At 36.0% G+C, this 22,941-nt stretch overlaps 1 protein-coding gene across 3 annotated transcripts in view; it reads left to right on the top strand.

The window, feature by feature from the left end:
• LOC129370355 (chemokine-like protein TAFA-1) overlaps nt 1–22,941 on the top strand; it is a 32,271-nt gene that overhangs the window by 6,744 nt on the left and 2,586 nt on the right. For all 3 annotated transcript variants that reach the window (XM_055046301.1, XM_055046300.1, XM_055046302.1), the window contains exons 3-4: nt 20,855–20,995; nt 22,404–22,528. In XM_055046301.1, coding sequence (XP_054902276.1) covers nt 20,855–20,995; nt 22,404–22,528 — 266 coding nt within the window. The remainder of the gene's footprint in view (nt 1–20,854; nt 20,996–22,403; nt 22,529–22,941) is intronic.

Genomic DNA, 22,941 nt, shown 5'->3' with positions numbered 1-22,941 from the left:
ATGTGAATTATTCATAAGGAAGATCTCCTCTAAGCTTGTGGATATTTGTTTAAACAGCATGTTTAATTGAAGTCTTTCAGCCAATTCGGTGTTGGAGCTATGAGTTGCCTTCACTTATGTGCAAAATGATTTTTTGTGGCCCACAGCGTAATTAATTAGCCAGCTTTCACTTTCTGAGACTACACCAGATGTTTGTTTTTTTTTATCATTATTTTTAACCACAGCTAGAGTCTCGGTGTCTTAATAACAGAGGTGTTGACAGCAAGAACAGTTTATCAGCTCTCAGGCATGTTAAAGACTGTGTCATTGTAAATAGTTTTATCATATATTTGTTTATCATTCTAACTCATTTCACTCTGAAAACTATGAAAAAATAGCACCTTAAAGTTTAAAAAGGGCATTCAGGCAAGCATTAACCTTGACTGCAGCGATAAGTAGGTAGATTAAAACTATCGATATGGGCACATAATGACTACAAAAAGACAAAAGCCTGATTCCAATGATGCTATAAAAATGATGAATTATGTCTTCTGCATGTTTTAGTCCATGCAGTTTAGATCTGATGTGGAAAGAAAGTGAGAATGTTTACTGCTTGTCTAACGCGTCTCTGGGTTGGGTCTGTGTTGGTCCAGGACAGTGATGCCAAGTCCTAAGTTACGAAAGCAGCTGTTGGATGTCCTAAATCTCACCAGACTTTGCTAAATTACATCATCACTTAATTTGCATAATTGACCTCCTGCATGTGATTCATAATAGATGCCTTGGGAGAAAGGAATAACATCATAAGTCAGATATGATGTGAGTAATGTAAGAGTTGCCCAGGATGCTGAATCGCATTCTTACTGCAATCACAAAATTGATTTAATCCAGTACTTTGTGGGCTAAAATATTTTTGGTGTATATGCCCAGATTTGATCTACGTATCACAACATCCTGAACTTCAGCTACGTTATTAGGATGATTGTGATAATTAAAAATGCAGGTTAATTAGACTCTATCCTCTCAATATTCAACAATAGAATCACAATGTCATGTTTACTAAAATACAAGAAGACCTATTAAATATGTAGGTCTAAATTTAAACCAAATTTATTCTTATGCCTGTCCTTTTTTTTCCACTGTAATATTTAACATGTCTGTTGCTAGATCAATCAGTAGTCAGTGTTTTTGAAAAAAAAAAAAATCAATTGAGGGCTCTGAACATACATATAGCACTAAACTGCTAATAGGAAACAGAACTAAAGGCAGCTGATTTATTATTCATAGTAATTTGTGAAGTAGACTGTTTAAGCTTGCTGAAGATGCTTTTAATATTAAGCAACAAGGAGATAATGGTGCATTGCCATGGTGATGTCCATATTTATTAGCAGCAATGCCAGTGAAATAAGTGTAAAATAGACTTTGTTTCAATCTCCCTTTTTCTAGATGGAGCAGAGTGTCAGAGACGTTTAACATTGTAATTAATTGCTGTTTATTTTTCTGAGCACCGAATCTTATGACATCTCACAAGTAATGCAAATGTCTGTTGATCTGAATGAATCTTGACTAACAAAAACAGGCTAGTCTAAAACTGTCATTGTTTCCAGTGTTTATTAGACAGTTAGATAGATTTGGATTGGGGAGAGATCTGAAAAAGCTCTACTTCAGTCACAGAAATAAAATAAAACATTAGATACGTATTGCTTCCCTTACTTTGATGCTCTAAAAAGAGGCAGAGCATTGTTTTTATATAAAATTCTCTGTGCGACTCTTGTACACACAAACTGGAAAAAAAAATGAATGAAATGATTCTTCATTCCTACAGCATCTTTGACCTATCCTGACTGAACACACTGTGCCATCTTTTTGAGTCCTTGTTCAAGGCCTAAGTAGAGTTCATCCACACACCACTACAGTTTGAATGATGTAACCTGCACAAGCAAAGAGTTGTTGCACTAAACCATAACGTTCCTCAGGAATAGACAGTTTGCAATCACAAAATTAGAACATTAAAGTTTGAAGTGCATAAACTGCCACCTCTGGCCAAATATTTCTCTAAGACATCATTAGGATTGCATATATGAAAAACCTACTGTATAATGAAGAGGAGAGAGACACATTTTGCCTCAGAGTGACATTGTTAGTTGATTGTTTCAAACCACTTTGTGGTGTTTGAAAAGGAGCATCCCCCTGGGGTCATCAACCAGAGTTTTGGGTGCTGGTTTTGTTTGTAATTAGGCGCAGTTTTCTAAATAGCTTGCTGTGACAGTTTACATAGCTCAAGGATAGTTGACTCTGAAAACCTGAATTGTGATGAAAGTGCTCACTTTTTGCTTTATCCAGAAATAGTCCAAAACAAAGGCGTGCACACAACAGCAAAATGATTTTGCTCCTCTTAATGTTCTGGAAAGGTAGAAATATTTATTTGTGACTCCAAATGAATCTATTCTTTCAAAACAGAGCTTAAGGGTATCGTTAATATTTCAGATTAATTAGTAGACAATGATAGTACAAAACCTAATTGCTGTGAGTTTGAATGGAGTTTCGAGCAAATACAGAATCCTGTTTTCAATCTCATCCAAATAAATTAAAATAAAATGTATTTAAGGAAAATACATTTTTTATATTTAGAACTTTTGTAGACCTACTGTTGTTTATCGTATTAATAAGATTTAATGTGAATAAATCAGACTTTAGTCTGACATTTATCTGCATTTATATTTAATAGATTAATAGTTACATAATTAGGAAATATTAAAAGGCTCTGTTGACTCTTACACACATTCTTAAGGTGTAGACTTGAAAGGCCCAAAGGACTTTAGAGAATAACTGCAATTTAAATTAAAAACGAAAAGCATGCTTTGTCCATATAACAGGGAAAATATAAAAGATAGACATCACTGTGGCTTTTTAAATTTGTAGGAGGCACAAATCTCTAGGAGAAGTCATCAGAAGACACAAGTCAAGGTTGACTTAACTTTCTGAAATAACGTTTTCGAACAGTGAGGGCATATGTTATCACTTATTCAGGGGTAGCTTTTGTTCTAATGGGAAATTGTTGAATTAAAGAGCAGCCTTGTTCACACATAAACTCAATACAATTCAAATTAAATTGTAATTTTTTAGTCACATGTAAAAGAACAACAGCAAAAACACAAGACCATTTAGTAAAGCATCCTCGCTGTTTTTTCTTATAATGTAAATTATTGTAGCCCAAAACATGACAGACAACCAAAAAACTCCTACGTTGCTAAAGCAAGACATGTACTAATGTGAGCCACTGAAGTTTGAAAGTGAACACTGGAAATGACAACAGACTTGAGAAATGGCAGTACTGTTAAAAACTGTAACTCTTCAGGAGTATTTTCACAGTTTAACACTCTGGGTTAAAATAACACCCTTTGTGATGAAAGAGATGCTTTGCTTTTTTTGCCGGTTGCAAACGCGTGAGTCCAGTAGAGCATAGAGGATAGGAAGCTCTATTCAACTCTGGCAGTGTCATTGTAGCAACTTGTAGTGTTGTTGTTGTTTTTTTTCTTTAAAAAATGGCAACCTTTAAGTGAATGTAATGCTCTCATATGCATTAACTTAAATTAAGAATTTAGTGACACTGTTTTCACTCAGCTTTGTTACTTTTTTAATGGATGTAGTCCACACAGAGGTTCTTAAAAGCTGCATGATTCTTTCATGATCCTGGTATGTTTGTTTGTCTTATCTTTCTATTATATGCTGGCAAACAAGTTTGGTGTTGGAGTGTCTTCTCACTCTTGGTAGAGATTGAACACTTCCAAGTGCTTTACATGAGAAAATGTAAAACAACAACCTAAAAATATATATATATTGCATTGGCATGATGAGGGGAAGCAAAGAAATGTTGGAACACAGACCAAAATAAATATCACACTTAATGTTAAGATTGTTTATAACCTAATTAAAAGGAACTCAGTGTTTTAGCGTTTTTGCAGTTTTCTGGAGTTTATTCCACATAAACGGAGCATTAAAACTGAATGCTGCTTCTCTTGGTTTTGTTCTGATTAAGAGGATGCAGAAGGAGTAGATTTGAAACCAAAAGTGGTCTGATTTTTGATACAGCAACTGCATATCTTTAATGTATTTTGGTCCTAAGCCACTCAGTGGTTTATAAACTGGATAAAGTATTGCAAAATCTATTCTCCAATGTAAGGAGCAAATAAAAAGACTTTGGAACTGGATGGATGTGTTCTGTTTTCTTAGTTTTAGTGAAGATCCGAGCAGCAGCGTCCTGGATCAGCTGCAGCTGTCTGACATTTTAAGCAGACTCGCGAAGATTCTGCCACAATAATTAATTCAACTAAATGTTATTATTTTTTAACATTTTGTTGGGACATTAGTCCATTAATCATTGAAATGTTCTTCAGGTGACTAAAAAAGCCGATTGGTATTTAAAATTATAAGGCCAGCAGAAAATAATGAACAATTATCAAAGTTAAAACTTATTTTCACATTTTTACAAATAAAACTGAAAATGCAGTCACCCAGTCCACCTCTGTACAAATCATTCCTGTGTAAATACAGCTAAATTTCAAATTCTTTCACTTGACTACGCTTTTGTTTTCCCTGATATAAGCATAAGCATCAAGAAGAATATCTTCTTGCATGAACAATTGAAGCCAAATTCTTAATTTTGGATTTCCTCATCTGGAAAACAAATTCTTTTGAAACCAGAGTTGTGGTTGATGGATCATTTCATGTGACTTTGCTATTGTGAAAACCTATTTGGAATGCTTGGCAGGAATGTGAAATTCATTATCATTACTTAGACCTCATTAAGCTGGAAAGAAGCATCTCAACTTACTAATTGGTTCCAAGGGGGGAGTAGTATCTGAAATAAGCAGAGTAATTAATATTGGGTTTATCGGGCTCTATGGAAGACTTCATGTTTTTTTTTCAACCCTTAGTGCACCATAAGTCTGCTAGCATATTTGCACTACAGATCCAATTACCTTTCCTACAGAGACTGCGGCGTACATGTGTGGGAAAAAAAGGGACAAGTGTCAATATTACATTCTGGCAAATATGGGCAATGTGATGGAGGTGCTGACTGAAAGCTTTGACAATGTAAAAAAGAATGCAAATTACAAGGATAAGTCTGGCTTCAAATCTAAAACTGTAGCCTGTCATTAAACTGCAATCAATGAAACAATAAGTCATTTTCACAATGTCTAATTTAAAATGTCTACAGCGACAAATGTGCTAAAATATTCCTGTAACATACTATAACATATGGTCTAGCACTTCCTTGTTTGCAGCAGATCATCATCCTGTGACAGCCATGCCATGCTGAAGAGAATATCTGTCATGTTTCTCCCACTGATCAGAAGTCTTGTATAATTATTACCTCTTACTTTCCAGACTTCATGGCATCAATCCTAAAAAGTTATTAAATCTTTGCATATCACACACATTCACTTGGCAGCCACATTTGCTCTCCATGTGGAAGACCAGCAATCACATCAGAGTAAAGCAGCCACTCTCTACAGACTCTGTGACTTTGCTCTCAGTCTGCTTCCTTTTCTTTCTGCTCAGCGTATCTCTTTCATCAGAGCAGGCGATCTGAAAGCACAGAAATACAATTTAGACACATTTCCTAGTCAGGGGAAAAAGGGCCATAGATGGAAGGACAGGAGCAGCTTGACATTTGAAAATGAATAACATCATACTGACAGGGGATGTGTTTTTATGTTTTCCTTTTCCTTGTTTTTTTGTTTTGTTTTGTTTCTTGTTTTTTTTAGAAAGCTGCAGAGCAAAGGCATCCAACGAGAGAATAATGTAGATAAAGTGTCTTTGTTCATTCGTGTTTAACAGACATGAAAGCTGCAAGCGGGACTGCTACTCTCCGCTGTTACACTCAACAAGCCACACATCCCCACCATGAAAACCAAATAACCAGGAGACTTTTTCATTTATGAGTACAGCTCCTTGAGACACACAATAGCATTTTGTCAGCCTTGATCAGGGCCAGTTTTGCAGTATCCTGTGCTTGTATTTGTGCCTATGTAAGACAATAAGCTTTGAGGCCCCAATGCAAATGAGCAACTCTCTCCGTATCCCCCTATTTGCTGATTCTTCTGTTGCATGCAGTTTTGATGCATCTTAAAACAACACACACTCTGCTCTGCGAGTAGTCATTTTTGCATTTCAATAAAGCATCAGCCATCCTTGGCCCAGTGCACAGGACCAATCTTACGGCCTCCTCGTGTGACACGCTGTCAAAACCAGCAGCCATATATCAAGAATTTCTGCATTTTTATTTGTCATGGGCACTGCTCTTTCAGAGTAGCAATGGGTAGTTTTTCTGTGCCTGCAAATTGTTTTAAAATTTTCTTTTCTTGAATTGCACTTGCACACAAAAGTGTAAACTTCGGCGAGTGTAAAAATATGTGTTAAAGCTGGCTTAGTCCTAACTCTTGGTCTATTTCTCATTTCCGAGGTATCACCCAAAAACTATCTCATGATGACTAAAGCTTGACAGTCTCAAGACTTTTGGAACACTATCATTGCAAAACATACAAATGACATTGTTTATAGACATATTTGTACAGTTTCTTTATGATTGTTTTTGTTGCAAGTTTGAAAACAGTTTCTTTTATCAGCACTTATCACAATTAGCACAACCACACACCCAATTAGCAGAACAATGGGGATTCTTTACAAAATGAAGCACTTTTGAGAAACAAAATATGCTATTTTACAAAAACTGTTTTCTCATAATCTTAAACACATTGTCTAACACTGTTCTTGTAAAAGTGCTGATTATCGAAATCTAAAGCACATTTAGCTGTTTGAGATTTTCTTGATCACCTTTATTTCACTAGGAAATTCCCATCGAGATTAAAAAATAGTAACAACAGCAACTTTAATTTAATCTTTGTATGTAACTTGTTCCAATAAGATGGAGCAGAAAACTGAAAAGATTTATTTCAAAGTCCAGTTCAGACTTAGGGACTGAAAGTAAAAATAAGTTCTCAATGAAGAGAATGTCCTCAGGTGGATTTTCTATTTATGTAGGCACATAAATATGAAGTAAGATGTCCAAGTATGGACTTATGAATAAAAATTTGCCAATGATGGAGTCTCCGAGTGGCCAAGGCCATCCATCCAGCCCTGTCATATAACGTACGGTGATGTGTTAAACAATTTAAACATGTTATAAATCTTAAAGCTGCATAATAAACTTTATCCAGTGAACAGAGACATTTAATAGAAACATGAATGTATAAATTGTCCCCATATTCCAGTACAAACTATGGTGACAAGATGGACAGGATCTAATCTTGAAGTAATAGCAAATCCAGATATAAAACATTAGAAGCTGACTATTAGGTGATGGACCAGCTCAGTATAAAACAACATCATAAGCATGCAAATTTTATTTTGGATATAGACCATGTATTTATAATAATAAACTGAGGAACACTATTGAGCATCTGGAGAAAACTGGAAGTTAGATTTCCTACTTGAACACACTGGTCAGATAGTTTTCAAACCAAAAATGAAGAGTTTCTGTATAAAAACCTCATAATTAAGTGTATCAATTGCTGTAGAAAATAATCAACAAAAAAATCTATAAAATCATTGACCACTTTTAGTGTTGCTGTGTTGGCACTATGCATTCTTATGAAACTAGATTGAGAATATAATATTTATGTTTTTTCTGAGGTCATTAGAGGGATTTAAATACATCGTAATCAATAAACATTATAAAATGCACTTCCCTGAACACAGTTTTTTTATTGTTTGACGCCCCGTGTAATCACCGGGTATGCAGTGTTTTCATTTTGACTGCTGTGTGGATGATCTGAGGTCGTTCATTTGTTTTTAGCCCATTTGAAAGTGTTTTGAGATCATTGTTCAGTTTTCCAAGAGTCAATGTGTCAGAGAACATAGTTTGAAAAAGAGCTTTTGTGTTCACAGTTCAGGAAAGAAATGTGAAGTTGGTTTCAAGAAATGCTTTTTACCAATCCCATAAAAATATATATTTTTAAATTTATTGTTGTAGAAAACTCTTAGCATCACTCCAAGTTGTATGATTTAGCAGATCATGTACAGGCTGATAAAGTTTGTCCTTTTTATATATTTAAAAAAAATCTTTGAATTATGTCTTCTTCTCTATTGACAATCCCTCTCATCTTTCTTCTTTTTTATTAACACCTTCTATTTGTGTCAGTAACAGGAAAACACCTGCTTCCTTGTTTGCAGCAGAGTACTGCAGATTACTGGGGTCATAAAAAGATGTTTCTGCTGCCATTTTTTTGGTGCTTACACTAGTGCTGTAAATTAAACTGTCTTTATTAAAAAAAAAAAAAAACATGCAATACTTTCATGTACCACTCCACTAAATTTCTCAGCTAATTTGTGTTGATTTCTGTGTATTTGTTTATTAACCTGCATTTAAAGTGCCTTTTATTTCAATGGGCCCATTTCAAAGGAGAAAAATCCTATTGCACTGTGTTGATACTTATTTTCCTGCTGTATTTAAACACTTTCTCATGCACTGTAAATTTACAAATTTGCAATTAATTATTATTTCAATCTTTTAAGCAAACACTCAAGTGCTAAGTCTTTTCCACGCCATCACAACAAATTTATCACAACAGTTTATCAAGCAATATGTTGCTTGCTTTTCACTTACCGTTTACATCTAAAATAACAACAGTACTGCTGGGTCTTCAGATGCTTTTGCAGAAGGCAATGTGGGGAAAAAATAGTCACTCAGTTTGACACCATGCAGTCACATGTTTGGTGCCTCTCACTGGTTTCCATCTGCATTAATTTGACATTCTCTAATCTGGCGCTCCTGTTTCCTGTCAGCAACAGAAATGCTGCACCTTGCTGGCATGGATGTCTGCAGAGGGCATGCACAGAGGGGAAAAAGTGGAACCTATTATGGGTCACCTTGGTTGTGTTTCCCATTAAAAGGTGGCAGACGTGGTGTTCTAATACACAGGCAGCAATGGTTAGGGGACTGGGCCCTGCTGTCTCTGGAAAATGACTTTAAAGCTACAAAATAATTAACCACAGGACTCGGAGGACTTGCAGGGGCTTGCATTTGACACGGGCTCAGCCCGGTGTGTGTTTGGAGACATTCAAATGTCACTTGCTTATCAAGATTGTCATATGGCACTTGTCTGTGAGCATACACATTCGGTGCAGGATATACTCATAGTATCATCTCCTGACAGTCACCTGAATCCAAAGTCTCAGGAGGAAAACCGGTTATCTGCTAAATTGAGTCCCCAAGGCTTTCCATTTCGAGTTTTAACTACTCTTAGTGCAAGCCTGTCTGACATGAGCTGCTTTCATTCAAGTCAAGCATTTTGCAAACATTAATTAGGTTTAAACCAAATGAAACATGGTGTTCCGGCCGCCTGCATGTATTGTTCATACAGTACTTTCACTGACTTGAGCTTGTGGAGCAGATGGTGGAAAAGCGTCGCCATTCAGAGGATATACTTGCTATCAACGTCTCCGGAGACAGCCGCGCGGTCCAGGCTCATTACAGTAGACAGCAAGTCATTGCATACTCATTGCATAGTGACATTTCTATTGAGACAGACTGACCATTTTCCTCTGTGCAATGACTGTTTCATCACGTCTGAAGAACCATTTACCGGTCCCATGTGAACCCTTTTCACATTCATTAGCCAGGCCGAACAGCACAGCGACAGAAATTCACACCCAGAGCTACACATTCATGACATGCATGATTTGACAGCATTTGCCTTCATCTAGACTTGCTTGTCCATAACTTATCAGATTTTGAAGCAGGTTTTACTGACTCTGACAATGTGCTGGGGGTCTGCTTTCTGAACAAGGGGCTCTGCTGACGGCAGGTATTATTTACATGCATACTGTCATTGCATTATGCTCTGAAACATTTGAGTGTGAAATATAAAACAGATGTATCTGTTAGTAAGTGTATTTTTGTAATTATTGTTTGAAGTTGAACATGCCATTTGACTTTGCTAGTAGTTCCACTTTAGGAAGAGAAATTATTGGGCTTTTATCACACAGGTGCATCAAGATTAACGTAAACAGAGTCTTATTCTACTTTGGTTTACTTAAACTGAAAAATGTGTGCAATAAAGCTGCTGACAGAAAGGACGTTAGTTATATTACTGAAGCATTTAAAACACCCTGAACATTTATTAAATCCCCACGTTATTTATTCATTTTAGTTCTTTTTAATTGAGAATCAGACTTCCTTTTGCCCAAGTTCATAAAAATGAGACCACACACAGGCCAATTTCTCTTAGCTCAGTCTATGAAAACAAGAGAACGTATCATTCTAGTAAGACAGATGTGTTGATGTTCATAAGACAGCACATGACAATTAATGACTAAAAGAGGCTGGATGAGAAGCCAAGTTTATCATGCCGTCGACCACAAGGGATGAGTACTGGGATCATAAAAAAGATGTTTCTGAAAAGCAAGTTTTTTAGTGTGAGATTAAACTACTGCAATTTGGGTTTATGAGTTTCAGCTAGTGTCAAAATTCAAGTCTGCATTAAAAAAGTAAGTGGACAAGCTGGGTTTTCTGACAATAAAAATTATGTTTTTGCATATGTAAAATATCTACATTTGAATGAAAATTTAAAAAAAAAACAAATTTATTTAGATAACATTAACAGCTACTTTTCTGACATAGCATCAGCCCTGGAAGTAAATCTAAGAAAGAATTTTTTTTTTTTCTAAATTATGACATTTTATGTTACAAATTGTTAATAGAAAGTGACATTTGACTTTCTTCAGCTTTCAAAATGAGTTTTAATAAAACCACTATCATCCAGAATAATGTAAGATATTGAAAACATTATTTTATGTAATGTTTCATCAAATGTTCTTGTCTTGTTGTGAGACAGGATGAAGAAAGGGGGTTTCACAGATAAAAATGCAGATGTTTTCTATCATTTCAAAATGTTTTGATAAGTATGCTAAGGACACTGTACTATTCCTACTTCTAGAGGGTTTTATATTGTTGTCTGGTAATATGTATTTAGTTATTAATTTAATAAATAAGTTTTATACCTGTTTTAAAGTGCTATATAAATAAATTTGACATTGACATAATAAATGAGAATATTCTAGTATTTGCATATACTTTGGTCCTTTTTTTTCTCCCTCTGTGGAAATCCTGTCAGCGACATTCTTACGCACAGTCCAGGACCTTAAGAGTTAATTCAGGTAATGTGATTTAGTACCAGAAGTTAAATCATCTGGTCAGGAACCACAGATATACTTTTTAAATTAAAAAATGCTGATGCAACGTGAAGTTTACTACATTTGAGAAAGTGCTGGGTTTTTTATAGCTTGGCCAGGATGTGAATAAAACTATTTTCCCAGAGAACTGCTTTTCTCTGATGCCTCAGAGAAAGAAAAAAAAAAAGTCACAAAAAAGACTATATCAGTGCAGTGATTGATGTCGTTAGAGCTGATTGGTCGGTTCATATATGTGTCTGGATCTCTCAGGTCAAAACTCAATCTCAACAGATTACATTAGGTTTCTAGCACAGGTCGTCATGGTGATACAGTCCTGTAAAACACCAAACCAGCTCTGAGACACTAGAAACCCAGAAATGTATGAGTATCTGTTTCAGACTTTTATCTGTCTTTGTAGTGTAAGCCATCGGAGCCTTCAGTCAAGTTGCTGGCATTAAAAATAAACATAGTCTCTCAAAGCACAGGGAATCCTGAAAAGTTTTCATAAAAATAATAGAACAAAGTAAAAATATTTTATCGCTCTATTAATTAGAGCTGCAGCTGGTGGTCCTTTAATTTTAATTGAACCCTGCAAAGTTTTGAGTGGTGGTGGTAGCAGAAGGCAGCTGGATGACAGAAACAAACTTTTATTATAAGAAATAAAAGGCACAGCATCAATAAATGTACCGGAATGTCTGGATGATAAACCGTTACCTTTTTCACATGCTTTGAATGTGGAAATGCAGCTAACAAACGTTTTTCTACCAGAGTTTTGAAAGGCTTGAGTGATCAAGAGTACAGCACAAGGTCAAGAGCAAAACAAAAGTGATATTAAGAGCAACAAGAGACTTAGAGAGTGTGAGACGACTTCCTCCGTGCGATCAATAATATTTATTCATTCATTCATTTATTTATTTATCTTTTATTAAGCAGCTGTATATCAGGAAATTTTTGGAAAAAGCATGTTTTTGAATTCCCAGAATGTATTTTCATTAAAATTAAAAAAAATAAAAATGTCTTGGACACTTCTGGCTTATAGACAAGTGCAGCCAATATATAAACACGTTTTTTTTTTTTGTTGTTTTTTTTTTAAGTTTGTGGGTATTCAGCTGTGCTTAATAATCTAGAAATTACGGTAATACTTAGTCAAATTTTTTTCATACTCTACCCCAGAACAAACAACACAAACTGAGTGATAAAGAGCCCCTGCAAACCTCCAGATGTAAATACTCTGATGAATCTGTGTTCTCCTTCACAGCCACCCAAAGGATGAACAGGATCAATATTGAGAATAAAAAGAGGATGAAAAAAAAGGGCTAACTTTTCAATGATCCTGTGCATCATCTGTTGTGAGCTAAAAGTATCGCTAACTAAACAAAGTCTTGTGCACAGAACAGAAAGCAGAACCACTAGAGTTTGCCACTATTTTAAGAAATGAAAAGAAGCAGAAAAAATACATACAATGACTCACAAACAAAAACATATATAAATATAAACCAAAGAAAACAAAGATACAATGAAATAACCACTCGTGGAAATTAGATTGACAGGAAAACAAAACGTACAGCTCACAGACCATGATAATTTTTATTTGAAATATGGCTTGAATCTTCGTCTCATGAAGAAAATATGACTCAGAACCTAACTTAATGCTGCTTTCTCACAGCAAGAGGATAATTGGCTCAAACCTCACCTCAGATTTTCTGTGTAGAGCCTACATGTTCTTGTCAGATGAATAGCTGACACTTTATTGACCTTAGGTGTGAGTCGGGTTGTGGGGTGAGATAATATTAGATAGAGAAGTTTTAGAATGTGCTGACAGTCTGCCAAAGCTGAGACATCATGCTGTTGTCTATACAAAATGTTCCATTTATTGCTATTTTATTCCTTTTTAGACTCATCAGTTTTGAAGTTATTTTCTTTTGAAACTAGGTCAAGTGCTGTTCTGTGAATTTTATTTTACTATCTTCTAGACCCAATGTCACAGACTCACAAATGAAAAAGCAAAAGGGAAGGGCGTTAAAGCTGGGATATTTACACTGTCAAATGACACAGTTTTAAATGTAACTGAACTTAGGTTTTTTTTAACTGTGCATGTAAACATTGCAAGTAGTTCTCTGCCTACAGCTGTTCTGCTAATGCTAAATAAAGTATTAGCCTAATGTCTATAGTCTTCAGCACGGCCTGGTTTGCTTGTTAATTTTTATTTGTTGTCAAGTTTCTTGGACTAAGGGTTGAGTGGGCCTTAGCAGGCTTTTGGTCCTGCTAAGGTGATTAGGTGACATGCCATAAAAAAGTGAGAGACTCAAGTGTTGAACAGAGCAACTGAGACCGTCTTCCCAAGTTGTTTTTGCCAATATTACCATGGATTTTACTTTTGAGTTAAGATAATTTGTCTGTGGACATAGCACACTTGTGATTTATAAGCAGTATTTTCCCTTTTACTGAATCAATCTTAAAAAATGCAAATACTTCCCAGGGATTATTTTACACATTGTAGAGTACATGACAGTGGTTAATAATTATTACAACCTGTACCTTCTCCATAATGCAAAAGTGATTGCATCTTAGTAATCTTAATTACTTATGAAGTCCATTAATGTTAATCTTCTTACCTTGTAAAAAATGTTAGCTACAAATCCATGCTGCTATTCATCACCATCAACAAAAGATATGTAAAAATATGACAAGTTGTGTTTGAATCTGACCACACTGCAAACCTTTTGACATTTTTATAGTGAAAATAACTTAATAAAAGCAACCGACAATCTGTTTTTTGTCTAACAGTCAAACAGTCTGTTTTATGACATAGGTTGTTTGGACATCGGCCACGGCGGAGTGGGGCTCTTCCTGAAGAGCATGACATCATGTGCAAAGGGTCAATATTTTCTGGAAAGTGTGTAGTAATTAGTTGTCCGGCACATTGGTGTTTGAAATATGACCGGAAGTCATTTACACACACTGTACAGTCATTGTACTACTCTATTTATTTATTTATTTATTTTCTGGGAAGTAGACATAAATAAATGATGATACAACGAGCCTTTGGGCATAGGCTTGTAAAATGCCTCCCACTCAACCTGCTGAGGTCTGAGACACCTTGACAGAAACAGACTCAAAATAACTAATCCTGGAAATACGGCTTGTTTTTAGTCAACAACTGCACACCTTGTGGGAAATTGTTAAATCTTAACTGTCTGTGTGGTTTATTTTATGTTTCTTTCAATGTTTGTCTTCTATTTCTTTGCTCCTTCTGGGACATTATATTTTTAATCCCATTATTGTTTGTTTCACATCTTATAATTGGTGTTTTGTTTTCATTTGTGCGCCTCTTTTTACTTTAATCTCTACATATTGGTACATAGTATTGTTTCATCTTTGTGCAGGGATTTTGTCTTTATTTTGTTGTATTAGTTTCAGATTGTATGTTGTTTATTTTGTTCATTAATAAACTTAAGAAATTATTTTGTGATAGACCAAACAAAGTAGCACATAACACATAAAGGAAAATAATGCATGGCTTTAAAAAACAGTGCAAATAAAAATGTGTCGACATCTGGATGCAGCACCCTTAATTCAAACTGCTGAATCAGAAAGTAAACAAAGTCCACAGAATGGCATCACCGCGAAACTCGGCCTTAGTCAGCCAACGGCTCTTACACACACAACCTGGATTTCTATTGAAAGTAGAGGCTTCGCAGATTCAAAAGATATAAGTTTTATCACAACCCAACCAGGCACTTAAACTGGGGCTTAAGAGGTTTTAAGTGATTTTCTTTTTACTCCAGGGGTTTGACAGTAATCATTTCTGTGTGAAGTTGTGAAATTAATTAAAGGAATGAAGTTAATCATGGTTAATTCATGATTTAGCAAGGAGGGCAATGACATTTTTCATAAAGCCGGCCTGGTTTGGGTAACTTCTTTTCAGTTAATATATAAAATCACTACATGTAAAATGGTCTTTATATTTACTCTGCTGACCTTTTTCTAATGTAAAAATATCATTGATGATCTAAAACATTTAAGAGTCACAAAATGCATATATAGAAGACATATGTAAGGATGTAAATACCTTTTGATTTTATCCTATTTTGTGGGCCTATTACAAAAAATCTGAATATAATACGTTCTAGTTTGCCATTGTAATGTAAGAAAACACAAAAAAGTTTTTGAAAATTCTCCATGGACCTTTTGTATCAGTTAAAACCAAAACATGCAGCATGATGGACCAAAGAAACCGGGTGCATGAACAGCATCAGTACACACAGCAAAGCATTCATTTTTCTCTGAATTGTACTTTTCACAATCAAGCCAACAATAGAAAAATCAATGCCACACGCGACAGAATAACCGCTACATATAGCACAAAGTCATGACTTTTCCCTATCAGTCTGAGCTGAAAATGAGCAAGCCGAAGAGGTGTTCACCTTTTTCACTGACAGAGTCTGTTTTCATGCTCAGAGTAATGAAGAGGCAGGAGGGAGTGTGCCAACAAAATCAAAGCAGTTCCACTTGTGACCTTTTGCTTTTTTGTGACCTGTGACCTTATGAATGACAATTTGTGCGTGACCCTTTTTCTCTGTCAGTCACAATGTGGCTGCCTAAAGGCAACACAAGCACACACTCGTACACACGAGTGTTTGTGTTTGTTGTTTGGCGGGTCGACTTTGCTCATTGTCCCTGATAATAGGAGAAATGGAAATACAGAAAACAATTATTCCCTTGCATGGTTCCAGCCCACACCTGATGAAAGCATTGAAATCTATCCATGTTATTCTTCCTTTTCCTCTGAAATATTCAGAAGGCAATGACGGGCTCTTGGAGCATGAAGCGTGTTGCACTTGCAGGCTGAAATCATGGGTGAACTTGAAGAGTGCTAATCAGTGTTGCATTGCTTTTGTGTGAAGGTACCAAACGCACCTGCCGGCTTGAAAATACCTCACCGATTTGCATTTTTATTTGATTTTAATATATTCTTCAGAGGTGATGATTTCCAAATATAGAGTATCCCACGTTCTTTGCTCTATTTGCAAGCAACAAGCAATGCAAGTTAATTCTGTTGAGTAGTGTGTTTTTAATAGATCAAAGAAGGAATCTGGGGCTGTCTTATGCAATTAAGGCGATGCATTAAGAAGAACAAACCCCTGTGGGCTGTTGTTTTCAAATGATGCCCCACTGCTTCCACTAGCACATTACGGTTAATGCTGTGCCGACGTGCCCTTTTGTTGAGCGCATCAGACAGCAAGGCACATCCTAGCACACCGACTTCAAGATCAGAAAATTTTCAACTCAACTGACAGACTGTTGATGTTTTCGGAAACACAGGTAAAGCCACAAAAGTTCACACATATGGCCAAAAGCAAACAATTATTAATCTTTCCAACCTTGCATTGAAATTTCCTTGCCTCTTTTTTATATTCTTAACCCCCTCCAACCACATCATACTGACACTTTTACTAAAAGTGTCACTAAGATGATTTTAGTAATGCTAATTAGTACTTGTTAATTATTTTAACATGAACATAATTTTAACCAGGCCCTGCAGATGCACTGAAAACCTGCCCGAATGAAGCAGTAAATCCAGAGTTAAATGCAATGAACTTTGTGATGACCCAACTACCTTAGCAAAGGGCAAATGATTTACTACGAAGGAGGTTATGTGAGGCTGTGTTAATTATCCAGCATGAGCTCACTGTGACTCACAAAACAGTGACGGTTCATGTGTGAATGGAGGTCTGGATGCTCCCCTCCTTCCGCGGCCTCACACACACCCGGATGCCTGAACCAATACAAAGACAAGCATGCAAGCATCTCTTGACAAAGACAAGCATGCAAAAATGTAACTGTAACTCCCAGGTATGATCAACATACATTGTTTCAAACTTTGGTGGTAGTAAAGTTAAAAAGCTCTTTTTTATGTTTTTAAAAATACCTGTGTAAACATTTTGCAGATTTCAAATAGTCTTAAACAGTCTTTGTTCACTATACGAGATAAAGTTTAATCTTTAAATTAAATGCATTGTATAAAGAGGTGATGCAAATAAGCAATAGTTACATATTTTTTTGCTCCCTTGATGTGTCAATTCTGGTCAGAAAGCCTTATTAACCATGTCTGAAAAATGCTGCTGCGCAAAATTCGCCTCTTTTTGTCTCCCTCTTTTCAAACAGAAGCTCCTTTATGACTTTCTCTGACATTCATTTATGACTGTGCTTTAACAAGAGACTGCAGAATCATCTCCACAGGAATCTCCACGGTGGTGAACAATTCTAAATGAAATTTCACGCATCCCCACTTTTGTAATCACAACAATGAACACTCGACTCCAATTAGCATTTATTGCCACTGAGAAATATGATTTGTACTTGGGCATTTTTTTAAGGATAGAAAACAAACTCAGCTTGAATAAAAAAATGGCAAATATTTGTCCTCTTTTAATTCAACTGAAGCAACAGTGAGTTGGTTTAATATTGAAACAGTGAGGTCTCGCAAGAATAAATGGAAAAGGCCAGGCTTGTTAACACCTCTTATATAACACATGGGAGGCACATTGAGTAAAAATATTTACACGAGAAGCATGAATGCAGATAAAACAACAAGGGTTTCTTCTATTAGATTTGATGGGTAAACAGATAAAAATAATTTCAAACATATTTGTCAGGATCATCGACATTTGATGGAGATAAGTTCAGACCCATTTTCCTCTGAGAAAGAGCTAAGCATTGTATTTAGGGTCAATAGAAACGAATGCCAGACGGTCATGTTGATTTTTTATTAATATTTTGGTACATGTCTGTCGAGGGTTATGAACACTCTTGAAAGGCACTATGTACCTTTTCCAGCAGAAGTCTTCTTCTCCAACATTTAAACTGTTCAAAACACTTTGTGATTCTTCAGTGGCGTCTTTCACAACGTACAACTGACCTGTAGTTTATATAACATAGAACCAGCTGGAGGCTTTGGGTTTTAATTGGGATGTTTGTGTCATCGCAATCAGGTTGCACCAGGGCATCATTCACGGAACGCCTTCAGCCAACACAAAGTACCAGCAGCTCCAGATATTTATCAGATCATCTCGAGTGATATGGTGCCATTTACTTTTTAACTACAGCAGGGTGTCGTTTAAGGGTGATTGCCGAGGTGAATTTTTGCTCAAGAGAAACAACTCTGCATCACTGACATTGCAAACTAAAATATTCAAATGTCGCAAAGTGATATGCAAATCCAGACATGACGCATTTCACAAACCCACAGCTCATTGTCAAACATAACTTCAAATCACTTTGCTGGCAATATACCAGATCCTTTCCCCCTCTCAGTGCTCCTGCTCTCTGCAGCCTCCTTGATCTTGTGTCACGCTGACGGGTGTAATTGTCAGATGGTCCTTTACCGCACAACTCTCATCTGTGGAGAGTCTGAGAGTGGTGGGTGGGAGAGGCTGGCGGTTGCAGTTGGGTCGCGTCCGTTTGGTCCAGGCTTCTGATCCTTCAGGACACAACCAGTGATAATTGCGTGGAGGCTCCAGTGTTAATATTTCTAATAACCCCAAAGCAGACCTTTTCTTCTGTCAATAGATTTTTTTATTTCCTCTGCACTCCAACACATCTATTCATCTTTTTTTTACTTTCACCATGCTACAGGGATCTGTCTGAGAGCGAGAAGAGAGTACAGAAATAATTTCTCTGGTGTATTCAACTAAATCGGCGTAATTTTATCAAGATTTCTACAGCTATCTCTGTGCTAGATGCTAACTTTAAAACAAGATGAAGTTAGTCTTTATCTTGTTTTTTTAAATAAAATTCTATTTTTTTAACCATTTTTATATGAGCTGCTACTTAAACTGTATGAAACGATGGTTTAGCAGAATGTTCCTGGTTTTCTGGCCATTACGTTGTGTCCTGCTCATAGGTCATGGTTTAAACCTGCAAGGTAAAATGCCTCTATGTTTGAAAATATCTGAAACCTGACAAGAAGCTATGACCAGAATGTGTTATAATAAGATCTTAATCAAAACAGGCTTGAAACAAACTTTTAATTCATATTATAATGAGATGAATGAATAAAGAAATATCGTGATTGGGAGTAATTTTCACGAAAGGAAAGTGATTTTTCCTTTCCATGAATTATTCTTATTGTTTTATTATGCAAAAATGGCAACGTCTTCCTCTACAGCGCAAGAAAAAAAAAAGTTATTTATGGATTAATATCCATCCGGTTTTGATTAGCTAATAGAGTGACTTGCAAAAGCAATCATTAAAGTTTCCCAATTTTATTCATGTCACAATATTAATCTACGACATCCGTCACTGAGGATTTTCCCACAAAGTACTGTACACTGTGAAGAGGTACAAATGAGATTTTGTTTTTTCTTTTTAGTTGTTTTTTTTTTCAAATAAATAAAATTCTGAAAGACATGCCATGCCAATTTGTATTCAGTTCCTCCTGAGTTAATACTTTGTAGATTCACCTTTCCCTGCAAATACGGCTGTGGAAGAAGCTGGTATCCTTTTGGGGATATGTCTCTACCCGCTTTGCACATTTAGGAAGTTAATCTTTTACTAGTTTTTCTTTGGCAAAAAGAGCAGGGAAAATGTGAACATCAACTCCTTGCTTTAGAATGCCAATTAGATTCAGGCTTGGACTTTGACTGGCTCATTCTAACACAAATATGATTTAGCTGCATATTTAGGATTTGTTGCCCAACTGGATGGCAAACTTCCAGACCAGATTAAAATCTTTTGCAGCTGAATTTTCCAATTAATTCTTTGGAAGTTTTCCTATCTCTTCTGATAAGAAAGAGTCCCACAGCACAATGAATCCAACATCATGTTTCTGTATCTATGCTCAGGTTTTGGACACAGATACCATTTGCATGTTAACCAGGACAAGGTGTTCTCAGACCAGAGCATCTTTGTTTTTGTTTTTTTTTACATGTTTGCTATATTCCCAACATAGCTTCTGGCAAATGTATTAAGGCTTTTTCACAATAATGGCTTTCTTCATACCACTCTTCTATGAAGGCCAGATTTGTAGAATACACACCTAGTAGTTTTCCTGTTGACTTATTCTTCAACCTGAGCTCTGCAGCTTCTCCAGAGATACCACAGGGCTCCTAGGTGCTTCTCAGGTAATGCTCACATTGCCTGTATTTCCAGGTGGGTTTACAGCTGTGTCCCTGTCTTGTATGACAGACTTAACTGTGTCCAGGAAGATGTAAAATTCTTAAAATATTGTTTTATAACCTCACTTTTCTTTGAATATTTTCACAACTGCATCCCTGACCTATATAGTAAATTTCTTGTTTATTAATATTTTCTAATAAATCTCCAAGGTCTTCAGAAAACAGCTGTGTATATACAGAGATTAAATGAGTCAAAAACTGACTTTATTTAATAAATTAGTGACTTCTTAAGACAAATTGATTAGCTGGATTTAATTCAGAGTTCTCAGATTAAAGGGTGGCAAATGTAAATGCATGCCACATTTAAAAACTTATGTATAATATGTAAAATATGTTGTGGTTGTGACACTAGGAAATACTTTTTGAAAAAGGTTTACATAAATACTTTTGAAAGGCCCTCTGCGGACTGATGTTTACTGAATTTAATTTGAAGTTTTGTCTGTTTTTCTCCTCCACAGAGGGAGGCACATGTGAAGTAATAGCTGCACACAGATGCTGTAATAAGAACCGAATTGAGGAGCGGTCACAGACGGTGAAGTGCTCGTGTTTGCCTGGGAAGGTAGCTGGAACCACAAGAAATAGACCCTCATGTGTGGACGGTAAGTGTTTAAGGAACACATAACACCGAACCATCAGCTTGGTTGGAGTCCAGTCTTGGCACAACAAAAGCTTAGACAGTGTTTCAGGCTTTTCTACAGCAAAAAGATTATTGCATTCTATCAAATGTGATGACTTGTACTAAAAAATAATAATAAAAAACCTGACATGGTTTCTAAAAGATGCAGAAATTTGTTCATATCTCCTAAAATATGGAGTCAACCATGCAGTACCTTGTTTCAAATAAGACAACATTAGTGATAATGTCACATCCACATGTTGTCAACAGACAAACACAGGGTTTCTGAAAGTGGGAGCTTTGCTCCAGATCGAGACAAACATAGCAGCTGAATTTAACACACCTGAGGGAAGAGGAGAGAAAAATAAAGCAGCATAATGCATAGAGACTCAGGCAAAATAGAAGTTGTTTACATACAGTGGGTAGATATTTCATAACGGTTATATGTGTGCTTTGACAAATATCTCCAATAAAGCCTCAATCTATTGCAGGAAATGGATTTGGTGCATGGGTGTAACTCAACTTAAGAAACATATTGGCTCCAGGAAACCTCTCACCTGCAGCTTTTATCTTAAATCCTTTTGCAAATATTACAGCAATCTCTGAACAGACCGCAGGAATTTGAGGTCTCTTGATGTCAGCTCTGACAGATTCTTTCCCTCGGTCTCACATTACAAACCATTTACTGTCTACTTACCCTGTATTTAAAGCAATTTTCTCTTCTGATGGAAAGTGTGTGGTGTGCATTAAAGTCAAGTCTGAGTCACACCTCCCGGTCCTCTCTGTTGAAAGGAAAGCCAAAGTTCTCCCCTCTGCATTTAGATCTAATTGCATGGCAAAAAACTCTGTAACATATATATTTTTTTCACTTTGATGACTCTAATAGATTGAAAAATGTAAAATATTGAACATTTTCTAGTTTTATTAAAGGTCAGACATTCCAGCTTGATATATTGGATCAAGAGATTCTGAAATGTAATATGGATTTTTGTATTTGAGCTGTAAAACATATTTTAGAATGAAACATAATATCAAGGTTTCTGTAGAGTTGCAAAAATGATCAAATATGTCAGTTGTAAATTATCTAGTTAAGACCTTAGAAAACTAGAACACATTCATTTTTACATGATTCATGTGAGTCTTAAATTTAAATCATATGGGCATTATTAGGTTCTAAAAAAGTCTCAAAAGTTGCTCACTAACACTTTCATAAATTTTTTGAGAGCAGACAAATATGAAGAAAATGCTAAATTTAAAGAGGTAACTCCTGGTTGAATTGAAATGGAGTTATCCAGTCAGACCTTGAGCTCATCCATGTTTTAGGCGCTGGATTTTGGTTGGCTCTCATTTAAAGTTAAACATACCCACACCGCTGATTCTCTTGTCTGCAGCATCCATAGTAATTGGAAAGTGGTGGTGTGAGATGGAGCCTTGCCTGGAGGGGGAGGAATGCAAGACGCTTCCTGACAACTCCGGCTGGATGTGCTATGCCGGAAACAAGATCAAAACCACAAGAGTAAGTTAATCTGTCAAAACTAAGAAATTTGATGTCATTCACCTTCACTGCGTTTACACCGGTTTATAATATGTTGCTTAAACATATTATAAGTTCAATAAAGTGAACTTGATTCAATCTTGAATATCTAATCTAAAATCAGTACCACCATATCAATGTGTTTCTCCATAAACTAGACAAACAAAACAAAATATGTTGACCTAGTATAAAGTATATCATAATGTGGAGTATGTGTCCTCAATATTTGATTGAGGGCTTATTTTTCATGAATTACCATGTTAGTATGGAGCCACATGGAGGTGATCAGACTGTGGTACTGCTGAGTGGTTCCAACAAGTTCAGTTTAATAGCGACCTTTAGTCCATCTGCATTGGTGGCTTTGCATTTTTGCATCTTGCTCTTGACAAGGAAGA

This window comes from Poeciliopsis prolifica, unplaced genomic scaffold, assembly GCF_027474105.1.
Source record: "Poeciliopsis prolifica strain line A6 unplaced genomic scaffold, Auburn_PproV2 SCAFFOLD023, whole genome shotgun sequence".
NCBI classification, from domain to species: Eukaryota; Metazoa; Chordata; class Actinopteri; order Cyprinodontiformes; family Poeciliidae; genus Poeciliopsis; species Poeciliopsis prolifica.
This window is presented reverse-complemented; position numbering and strand designations above follow the sequence as displayed.